Here is a 12,073-nt window from a genome sequence, read left to right on the forward strand (position 1 = left end):
TTGGACATCTCCAAACTGGAGTACAGGGCTTTGGAGTGATGAAAGTAAAATTAAAGTATTTGGTTCAGATGGAAGATCATTTGTCTGAAGGCCTGTAGGAAAAAAAATTGACATTAAGTACGAAAAACCTACTGTAAGGCATGGAGGTGGTAGTATTATGGTCTGGGAATGCTTTCCAAGGGTTGGGACGGGTCCGATGGTAAAAATAATTAGAAAATGGATTAATTTATGTATTGCCAAGAATTATAGAATATGATGTTTTCTTATGCTGAAGAAGAAATGCCTCTTTTGTGGAGATATCAACAAGATAATGATCCCAAACTCTCATCCCTTTGGTAAAAAAATTGGTTTTTAGAGAAAAGCGTTGAATACCTACAGTGGCCTTCGCAATCACCGGACCTAAATCCGATTGAACACCTTTGGGAGCACTTGGAGCGGTATATTAGATAAAGAATAATACGTAATGAAAATTATTTATAGGAGATTTTACAAGATAAGTGGAAGAATATTCCAATTGAAGTGTGTCAAAATCTTGTAGATTCAATGACAAGAAGATCTAGGAAAGTTAGTAAGGAAATGGGTTTTTCGACAAAATATTGTATTTTGCATTTTTAATTTCTGTAAATTTAAATATTTTTATAGTATTTCTATACATTTGTCCACAGAGTTTTTTTTAATGTTTCATAAGGCCCATTATTTTAATTTCTATTTTTATTTCTCAAATAAAAGGTCATTTATTTAGTAGTATTTTGACATAGAATCTGTTATTGATAAATATTTATTAATGATGTGGGGGAAAAGAAAATCGTTCCATACTTTTTTCATGACTGTTATTCAATTTATATTTAAAGGCCATTTACAGATGTTGCTCACTTGGAAATAATCATTACAGAATGGCTTCAGGGTATTATTCCAGTTACGATTAAAAGAATGTGGAAAAACATTTGTGATAGAACAATTACCTGTATTGAAAGAGAAGTATATTAAGTCATTAGTCAATTGAAGGAGCTAATAAAGCTCGTTATTACAAATATTTATAATAAATAATTATTATGGTATTATTGATTTAAATGCATCCCGAAAGTGTTATAAGACAGACATTAAGTAATTGAAAGGTTATAAAAGTATGAGTGTTCAAAAAGAGATTACTTCTTATTATTAGTTATTTTGTTTTATAAAAATTTGCTCATTAGTTTGTAAATGTACTTATAACGTTTGTAATGAATAAAAAATATAAATGTTCTAGGCAATTTGACAAAAATTTGTATAATATTTGTTAAAGTACCAGGATAAAATTACATATTTCAACATCGTCTTTAGGTCTAACCAACTTCTCTTCATAACAATTTTCGGTATTATCAAAAATAAAGGTATTTTACTCTTGAGCAAAATTCAGATTTTGTGACAAACCTCGTATACGATTAATAAAATTTGATATTGGATTATTGCATTTTAGGTTTTGGAACATGGAGGGTTTTTTATAAAGATCAAGTTTTCTTCATAAAACTAATAATAACAAAGTTTGCCATATGTTGCCCACTTAAGTAGAGGTATATATATAAAAGAATTTATAGTTTTTTCATTATTTGCTTGGAGGTTAAGTCACCTAGATCTATATTTGGAAATATTTTTTACTGCTGCAGGTGCTTATTAGGTAATAAACTCCTATTAGCCAATAATTAAAATTGGGTAATAGGCTATATGAAGATAATGCCTGTTATAGCCTCTCGTACTTTTCCAAATAAAATATTTTATATAAGTCTTAGAAAGACTGCGTTTGATATGGATAAGCTCGTTTCGTCCATATTAAGCTGTTTGATTAATTTGATGGACCAAAATCAGTTTGCTCCTTTGTGTAAATAGCAAAAGTTGAAGCTATTGATAGATTGGTATAATTGTATTAAAAGGTTCAAAAATGTAATTTATGTATACTATACTCCTAACTATTCTCCTAACATAAAATATTTTTATTAATATATATATACCGGGTGTCCCAAAAAAGAGTGTCAAGCGAGCGCCCAGAGATAGAGCAACCCTTGGGGAATCTGAATCACCCCCATGTATATGATCCGATTTTTTTTAGTTTAGGAGTTATTCCATTTTTTGTGATTTTTTAGTATTATTCGACTTTTATGCTTATTTCTGCTATATTCATACTAAATGCTAATTCATACATAATTTCATACTAATGGCTAAGGCGAATGCCTGATTTTTATTTTATTATTTAGATAAAAGTTGACTCTGACAAGAACAAAGATTGGTCCAGAAATTAAAATATTGCTTACAAAAATAAATAAATTGTGACATAAAAAACAAAAGTAAAACAAGTTCAACAAAGTTAAAGGCGTTTTAAAAATTACAGCATTTTTTTTTCAAAACATAATTATTTAAGAAACCTTATCGGTCTATCAGCTTTTCACTATAAAAAATTCATTGGGCTACCCTTATCGCATCTTATCTAAATAACAGTTAAAAGGAAAACAAAAAAAGATTTACTAATAAATGAAATAAAGCAAAAAGTGTTTTAATCAATTTATCTTTAATTATTACATAAAGTTTTCAAAATGACGACTTTGTTGTTCAATACAAATACGGCATCGGCGAAAAAAAATATCTTTTAACTGTCTAAATGCTAATCTGTTATTTTTTACGGTTTGTTTTGCTTCATTAATTTCTATTCTTAGTTCTTCTAAGTTTCTTGACTCTTGAGCGTACACGACCTCCTTGTAGTAACCCCAAACAAAAAAATCAATTGGGTTTAAGTCCGGTGACCTGGGGGGCCACTGAATTGGTCCACCTCGACCGATCCACTTGTGTCTAAATCGCCTATTCAGATATTCTCGAACATTTATCGCATAATGGCAAGGAGCCTCATCGTTCTGAAAAAACATGACTCTTCTTGTCTCCAAATTAACATCTTCTAACAGCTCGTGGAGATTTTCTGTTAAAAAATTTAAATAGGATTCTCCATTCAATCGGTCGGGTAATTCAAAGGGACCAATTAGTTTTTCATTTACTATCCCAGACCAGAGGTTTACACCGAATTGCTCTTAAAAATTTGATTGTCGTGTAAGTTAACAGGAATGATAAAACAGGAATGATAATTATGAATATTAAAAATGCCAGTGCGCTTGAAATTCGATTCGTCGGTCCATAAAATTGAATTAAAAAAATGTTCATTTGCCGCTTGACGTTGCAACATTTCTTCACAGAATCTTACTCTTCTCGGATAATCTTCGGGTTTTAGTTGTTGCACCCTTTGAATATGATATGGATGATAACCCATCTCATGGAGTATTCTATGGGCCTTTTTCGGTATTCCGATACGGTACTCAATTGCTCTAAGGCTTACATTTGGATTTGCTTCAACTTCTTCGACCACTGCATCTACCAAATCTGGATCTCTCATCCCTAACGGTCGTCCAGGAATAGTCCCCGGTACTCGCCCTTCCCTATAAGCATCGCGAACTCTTAGTATCATGCGATGATCAGGCCATCTCTCTGGTATTGGATCACTTCTGCGTTCTACTTGCCTCCGGTATAATCTAGCTGCTTCCAAAGCATTCCCTCTCGCATATCCGTAAAAGTAATGCATTTGTTCAAAGTCTTCGCTTGTAAAAGGGGCCGCGCGTCTAGCCATATTCACAAAATACAGTACAGAAAAAAATCGACTTTACCACTTACAAAATAAATAAACTTAAACTTGAAATTCCACTTAAAAAAAGAAAATAAAAAAACTAATTCAGATCAATGTGCACACAAATGTAAAAGAAACCAGTTCGTTAAGACGTATTTATCAAAAATCGCTAATGTACGTGAAATCGCTACTGTACACTACTAAGTACTGCATGTGAAAGAATGTGAAAATAGTAACGGGCCAGTGGTTTATTATTTGTTGGTATATGGTTTAGAATACTAAATTTTTTAAGCATAAACTTGTTTTGGCAATTGCATTTTCAGTTACTCAAATCAATACGGACAACTTCTTTTAAAACAAGATATTAATTTTAGGATTTTAGGCTTGACAATATTTGAACTTATATTTAGGTATGATGCAATAAATTTAACTAGATAAAATAATCGCGGTAAAAGGCTGACAAGGTAAGCAACTGATAAAGTTTTTTTAATACTTGGGTTTAAAAAAAATATTTTAATTTTTAAAACGCCTTTAACTTTGTTGAACTTTTTTTACTTTTGCTTTTTACGTCACAATTTATTTATTTTTGTAAGCAATATTTTAATTTCTGGATCAAATTATCTTTGTTTTTGTCAGAGTCAACTTTTATCTAAATAATAAAATAAAAATCAGGCATTCGCCTTACCTATTTACTATGAATATAGCAGAAATAAGCATAAAAGTCGAATAATACTAAAAAATCACAAAAAATGTAAATTTGTAAAAACTCCTAAACTAAAAAAAAATCGGATCATATACATGGGGGTGATTCGGATTCCTCTAGAGTTGCTCTATCTCTGGGCGCTCGCTTGACACTCTTTTTTGGGACACCCTGTATATATACAATCTATTAGGCCCAAAAAGGTATTCTAATTCATGAATATGGAACAAGCCTTTTATTGTTGTCTGTTTATTTGAATAAAAACTTACTCAGATGAATATTTATATTATTTAACGCTGCTAAATTTGGATACGCTGAATTAGGCAGCACAGAAAACTTGTCAAGCGCTGGTTTGCACAGGGTACCTTCGTTGCCCAGATCATATAGACAACGTAGCGGAATTCCCGTATTGACTAGGCCTGAGAGTATGTAATTATTTCTACAGTTTCATTGATTATTTGTATTTTTTTTGCTGTTATTTAGCACCTGTAAAAAGAGCATTTCATAAACCGTTTTAAGTTAATCCCCGCTTTACACGATTTAATTAAAGGAATATTATATTGGTTTATGGCTTTTTTTTGTAAATATTAAATAGCTTCGTTCACCCATTAAACCTAAAGTTTTCCTTGTAGATAGCAGCAATAAAAAAGGTGGATTTAGAAGCAACTCGGCGATAGATCTTCAGGCGGCACAACGGGCTAAAGCAAGAGCACAGTATTCCGCTATGGCGAGGAACAAAATTCAATCTGGCACCGCTAGTCTTCGTACGTTTTCCATTTTTTCATACGACTACCATAATTACATTTTTCACCATAGTTTAATTGCATGGTTTTGCATGTGTACAACTGGATCATTATTTTAACAGTTTTGTTTGCGTATGTAACCATTAACCTACATTGCTTTTTTTCATGTGCCTGATTGCAGAGGGAGAGGTATTTCAGTCAGGTAACGATATTTTTATTTGTTCAGTTTTATTCTTTGTCATTATATCTTATACAGCACGAGTCTGTAGCCTGGAATAAATTTGATAATAGGTAAGAGGGGACCAAATGCTGAAAGACGTCGTTTGTTATTTATAATTGGGTGTAAATTCAATAAAAGTTCTTGTTATTATCTAGGGTAAATCCTGTATCAGTTACTAATATCAACTTTCTTATTTTAAATGAAATACCTTAAATCTTACTCAATTTTTAGATTCTTCAGAACATTCTAGACATATTTCATAAACAATGAATGACCTACACTTATCGTTGAACTCGTTTCTTAATATCCATGAATAACTTGAAGAATGGAATAAATTCAGCAGATACTGTAAAACATATTTGTAAAATTACCTTAATTATCATTGGCAACTTTGGTTATTCAGGTAAAGTGTGTTCCATGAAACGTGATATAAAATTTTGAGAGTCGATCAAACTCTGAGAATCGATACCACCTTTTAAAACAAAAAAGAAGCTTCTATAAACCTATGTACTAAAATGATTTGTTTCCAAGATAAAGGATGCAATAAATAAATTAATTAAAAGCACTCATTAATATGAAGAATGATATTGGAACGATTGCAATGAAATTTTGACAGTGTAATTACATTATAAAGTATATCTTTGACATAGTACGGATAATAGGTCTAAAAGTACGTTATTACTTGTTTAAATTTTGCTTACTGTATCCCGAAAAGAAGGTATTTTCAGATGACCAATTTGTTGATAATGAAATTCAAGTTGCAAGCTCTGAGACTATAGATGCTGTGGTATGTCTACTTCAGTTATCTTATCAAATAGTGTCCAGTCAAATTGTTCATGTATGTATGTATTTACCATAAATCCACCATGAGCAAGTTATCTAAATTGAGATTCTCTCTGAAAAATTAAATATCAAATCTTAATGCTCTAAAATCTATTTATAATGATGGGGAAAGTTACAGTTTATAAAATAAAATCTTAATGAAGTAACTAAAGAATCCATTAACTCTCAATTTCTAGATGAAAATCATCCATCTTCTAGTCGTAGGTGGTCAGTGAAATGCAAAGCCTTTGCCCTTTCAATTCTTAAATGCAGTCTATACTTTACAAGTATTTAAGGCGCTTTTTCCAATTACCGTCTCCAAGAACTCTTTAAGTTTAAGTTATACACCTCAATATACCTTTCAATTGTGACAAATCAAACCAATTTTGGAATACCATAAATTGCAGGCAAAGTCTATGAGTCAACTTGAAAATACAAATATTCTGCACTTTTTTTGAAAAATTCCATCAAAGAATTTCAGGATTTGAAGGCTCTCTAGGTTCTCTGGGTAAAAACTCCAACCAAGCAAATCATGCTCTGGTATTCATGCTTCGAGGTACTAAAAAAAACGTGTCCTATTTTTTTACATATTCATGGTTTGACGAAAGCTTTTTTTTATGAGCACTATTGATTTTCAATGTTTGATGCTGAGATAACGAAACATCCTATAGTTTGTTTAGTTTTTTGCATATTTTACAAGAAGTATCACATAATTTAATTCATAAAAGAGAAACCGATACAAGATTTTTCAAATACCATCCAATTCATCCATCAATCAAAACTATGAGACATACAATTTCAATAAATTGCCCTACCAAAATGCTTCTTTAGTATATTCTCCTCTTTGGAAAAATTGTCTTTGCACCAAAGGTCAAGGGCACAAAATTATTTAATCTTCGGATAAATAAATGCGAATACAAATACAATTAAATAAAGTTAGTAAAAATGATTTAATTTTTACCTGTTCGGATTTGTCACTTCTTTAAGATATCGCATGATAACGGTTAACATGTGTATGAAATGTAGCAAAAACAGCGAAATTGATTGCAGCTTTTCCTATGAACATGCTGATGTAAGCAATACTTCCAAGAAAAATCCTTAAACATAGTTTGACAAAAAATATACATACATTTGCTGACCTGATGCTAGTTTAATCTATCATTTTATTATAATTCTTCCTTTATTTTTAAACTGCGTCCAGGATATAGGTCTCAGAAGAGGTCGGTTTTTCGGACATATCCCTATCTCAATTCTTTAATATCCCTGGTATCATTCTAAAATTGCGCTTTTCTATTGAGGTTTATCCATATACGTATGAAAACACTTATTTTATTATAATTCTTTTCTTATTTTTCAACTGCTACCAGGTTATAGGTCTTAGGAGAGGAAAAATTCCGACTTATTGGTCGATTTTTCAGACATATCACTGTCTCAATTCTTTAATATTCTTGGTATCATTCTAAAATTGTGTTTTTCTATTGAGGTTTATCCAATTACTATTTTACCGGCACTTTGACGGTTGCGTCATGTGAAACTTTTTTCAAATTTTATCGTTATTAATCGTTACCGAATAGCGCTCTCTTTGGGTGAGGATAGTGCATTCTAACTAATTACATAGATGGCACGGTATTATTACATTTAGCTAAAAATTTAAAATTTACAAGGGTTTACATAATCTTAGAAAAATGTACAGAAACTTACAGGCAAATATGGAAAAATGTTAAATATTCCTAAATAGATCAATTTTTGGTGAACAAATTCGATACGGGTATACCCGAAAAATAAAAAATCGCAAACTTTGGGGGTCGATATCTTGACTTCTATGATCACTATCGGGAAAATTCCAACGCGTTTGAAACTTTGTTTCGTCCTTTCGAATACAAAGAGATCATCCGCAAGGTTGTAGCTCTCATATTAGTCGAGATCTTGCATTTGAGCCCAACAATGGGCCCTAAAACCAGGTCAAAAATTCTCATTTGTCTCTCATTCCCTTAGTTCTGTTCGAATCCGATTATAACCCCGTGTTTTCATGATGTAGGTGATGAGAACAATCGCTGGTATAGTTCGTTCGAAAAAAAAAAATGTTGGTGAAAAAATTCGATTTTGGGGGGTATACCCGAAAAATCAAAAATCTCATACTTTGAAGGTCGTTATCTCGGCTTATATTTGCACTATTGGGAAAATTCCACCGGTTTTGACCTAGTTTCGTACCTCTGAATGCAACGAGACCATCCGCGAGGTCGTAGCTGTCCGATTAGCCGAGAGCTTGCATTTTTAGGGGCCATTTTTGGGCTCTCGGGAAAAAATTACTTCTTTGGGATTTTCAGAAAGGTTTCTTTGATTTAATGAATTTATTACCAGTTAGAGAGTATAAAATCCAAAAACTTCTATTGCCTAAAGTATAGGTATAGACATTCTACATGAAATATGTCTAGAATGTTCTGAGGAATCTAAAAACTTTTTATTAGTAATTCTGATATAACACATCCTATAAAAAGGTTTAAAAAGGAATGCGATTCTAAAAAACAATATTCGAGGTATCCAGACGTTTTTGCAAATACGCCTCATTTATTCCAAGTTACAGACTTGCACTGTACATACCTTGTTTATTTTTTGAATTTTCGCCAACATATACTAAAATTATGGTGTAATGGCAAAGAATAGGTGAACAAAAATATATTATAGATTTTGAATGCATTTTCAATCGTATAGTATTTTAACAATTATTTTTACTACAGCACGGCCAAAAAGGGCTCCAGATACTTTCGCAACGGCCTCTCCTGAACGTATGGGCCGAACAAGGAGCCGAAATTCACAATCACAACGTAAGTGATATTATTGCTTTTTCAAATATTTTGAATACGTTGAATGCAACAATAACTTATTTTAAGAAAATTTCGCTTAACTTATTGTGCGTCTATCTCAAATGTTTTTCAAATTGTATAGCCGCCGCTAGACATAGTTTACTTTGACACCTCTCAAGAAACGTGCTTGAGCCTATCAAAAAACCTAGACAAGATACACATTGTAAATACTAGGTAGCAATATAGTTTTGATACGGAAAAGGCAGGAGTTTTGAGTAACAATTTAAAAAATTGAAAAACTGAATAAAACAACGCTGAAGACATTTTCTATATAACGAAGGAGAAACAGAAACAAGCATACTATCTAATCCTTTTGTACAATCCATTGGACACCGGTGAGATATAACCCTAACATCGAGAGTGATACATCATCTTAAAGCTCTTGAAAAATGCTTTCCAATGATACCATAGAATAGAAAGCCACATTTCAGAAAATTCTTCTCTGTTTATCAAGGAAGGAAATAAATAAAAACACTTTTTTAAAATTTTTATTATTATTTAATTCAATGTTAAAAATAATTTCCGTTATTTTGAGGACAATGATAAAGCCTACCTTTAAATTCTTCACGTACATTTATAAATGTTTCTTTGGATATAGCACAGCATTCCTATTTTATGCTGGAGTTGCTCTAGTGACTCAGGTTGCGTTTTAAAAACCACAGATTTTAGGTGACCCACAAAAAGAAGTCAAGAGGAGTTAGGTCCTGGATGTAGATTGCCTATTAGGTCCTATTGAATAGCCTTTTATAGAGTATGAGGCCATTCAAAGGATCTCTTCTTCCAATCCACTGGTTAGGATAATGATTACCCATTGGAACTACATAATGAGGAGGTGCTCCATTTTGTTGGAATTGTAGTAAGCATTCTTCTAAAGATAAATTTCTTTGTATGACCGTCTGATCATGAGAAAACATGTCGCCATTTAAATTACCTGGTATAAATATTGGGACGATGATGCCTTCTCCCAATATACCAACCCAAACATAAATTTTCTGGGGGTACTGGATATGCCCTTTTTGAACCTTACCCCCTATGAACCTCGCCTTGCTTGTTCGTTAGCCCGTTTATTGCCACCGACATCCTGGAATCCACACAGTATCACTTCCTTGTTTGCTGCCAGTCTTTCCAATGCGTCTCTGCACTCTTCACTGCACTAACGCTGAGGTGACCCTGGGTTTTCAAATCCCCTTGAGGGCAGCTTGACTATCAGAGTAGATACACATCCTGTCGTTACCTTTGAATGCATCCCGTTTGTTTGCTACTTGAAATATAGCAAGCACCTCTGTTTGGAAAACTGTGGTGTGTTTTCCTAGTGGAAAGGATTCGTTTCTTCTTGAGTTCGTTTCCTTCCTGTACATTCCGGCTCCGGCTGACTTGGTGCTTTCCATTTATGACACCGTTGAAAATCGTTTAGCTCCTTGATTTGGTTTGTTAACCGTTCTTCCCTTACCGGAATTTCCACCCGAAAGCCTCTCTTTAAACTTACTTTGCCACTCGCTGGTATGTTACACATCCAAAGAGCGATTGCCATATAGTCTTTTCCTAAGTGAACATTGCGCCATTCTGCACTATCCTTCATCCTCTTATGCTCCACCATGACCTCTCTTTCAATTTCAGACTAGGAGTTCCGATAGCACAACAAGAATGTTTAGAGGTGCCGCAGGTGTTCTTCTGATGGCTCTAGTAATTCCAAACAAACCAGTCTTTATAGTCTCATCAGTTTTTGTGCGTTGGTGACCTTTAATGCCGCTGGTCTTCATACCACAGGTTCATATAAGAGCCTTAGTCGTATGAATGCAGTATAAAGTCATTGGAGAATATGGAGTTTTAGACTCCATCTTGTACCTATTGTTAACAATTGCCATATTAGCCTAAAAATTAGCCGTCGCCTGCCTATAAATCCTTGGTTCGGTCTCAGAAACATATTCTTTAAGCTATTTAGCTCTTAAATCAAAATTCATGCCTTTGCCTAGAACCGTACTAAAGTATGAAAGGATTGTAACTGCCATTTGTGTGTAAGGCCTATCAATTAATAAGGTTAAGTAAGACCTTGATTTTTCTTCTAAATTATGCCGAGACTTTTTCACTTATATTGAGCAATTTCACTTATGGTCTTGATGCACGCATCTTGGGGTTATTTTTTGGAGTCTTTTTTTCGCCTCGTCTATCCTCTCTCCTTGCGCTCGTCTGTTGTCGCACTGCCGCTGCCTGTTTTAAAAATCTTAGGTTAACTAATTGTATATCTTACTTTGCATGCCTATATAAAAACGTTATTTTTGTAAAATTGTTTCTGTAAATTGTAATGAGCTTTTTCATCCCTTCTTTGTTGTTCTATAATCGAGAGGATAGTTCTATTTGTCAATATAATTTTTTTTCTTTGTAATTTTTATTGAGCTATAAAACTGAATATTTTGACAAATAAACCATTTTGAATTTGAATTTATAGTTAGATCTTTTCTTTTTGAGTAGATCTTAGTTTCGAGACTTAGTATTTTATGGATTGATTAAAGTCTTTGTAGGGGATATATGAATACTTTACTATATGATTACTTTGAATCGGCGAAACCGTCAGAAAATGGTTATAAAGGAAAACCCGATAAACCTCTCATAAAAATGAGAGGATCGATTACATGTCTAGATTCTTGAGGTAATGACTATAATTTCTGTATAAAATTGGCTCGACAAGAACTGTAGATAACCGTAGATTTCATATTTCATAAACGAAAGAGGAAAATAAACCGTGAAAAAAAACATATAAACTGATTATTCACTCAATAGAATTCAATTACTAGTGAAACTTAAATTTTTGCCTACAGTATACGTCAAATAAACTCAATGACGTTAATTAGAACATATAAAAAACTTAGCACTACTCTGTAGCTTTTTTCTAGAACATCACAAAACCATTTACAAATTCTTTTTACCATTAAGTGGCTTGGTACATATAAATAATTTTAAGAATCAATATCAAAAGTATCACAATAAAAATCATTAAGTATTTATACAAGTATTTCTTAGAGAATTCCATCCATTAAAGTGATTGTTTGACGAAATGAAATGTAGACTTCGTCATCTTTGAGCATAACT

General features: G+C 32.6%; 1 protein-coding gene across 3 annotated transcripts in view; it reads left to right on the plus strand.

The window, feature by feature from the left end:
* LOC126748598 (CLIP-associating protein 1-A) overlaps positions 1-12,073 on the plus strand; it is a 77,258-nt gene that overhangs the window by 28,943 nt on the left and 36,242 nt on the right. For all 3 annotated transcript variants that reach the window (XM_050457945.1, XM_050457954.1, XM_050457962.1), the window contains exons 11-13: positions 4,970-5,101; positions 5,262-5,282; positions 8,861-8,947. In XM_050457945.1, the coding sequence (XP_050313902.1) occupies positions 4,970-5,101; positions 5,262-5,282; positions 8,861-8,947 (240 nt within the window). The remainder of the gene's footprint in view (positions 1-4,969; positions 5,102-5,261; positions 5,283-8,860; positions 8,948-12,073) is intronic.

This window comes from Anthonomus grandis, chromosome 2 (genome assembly GCF_022605725.1).
Source record: "Anthonomus grandis grandis chromosome 2, icAntGran1.3, whole genome shotgun sequence".
Taxonomy (NCBI): Eukaryota; Metazoa; Arthropoda; class Insecta; order Coleoptera; family Curculionidae; genus Anthonomus; species Anthonomus grandis.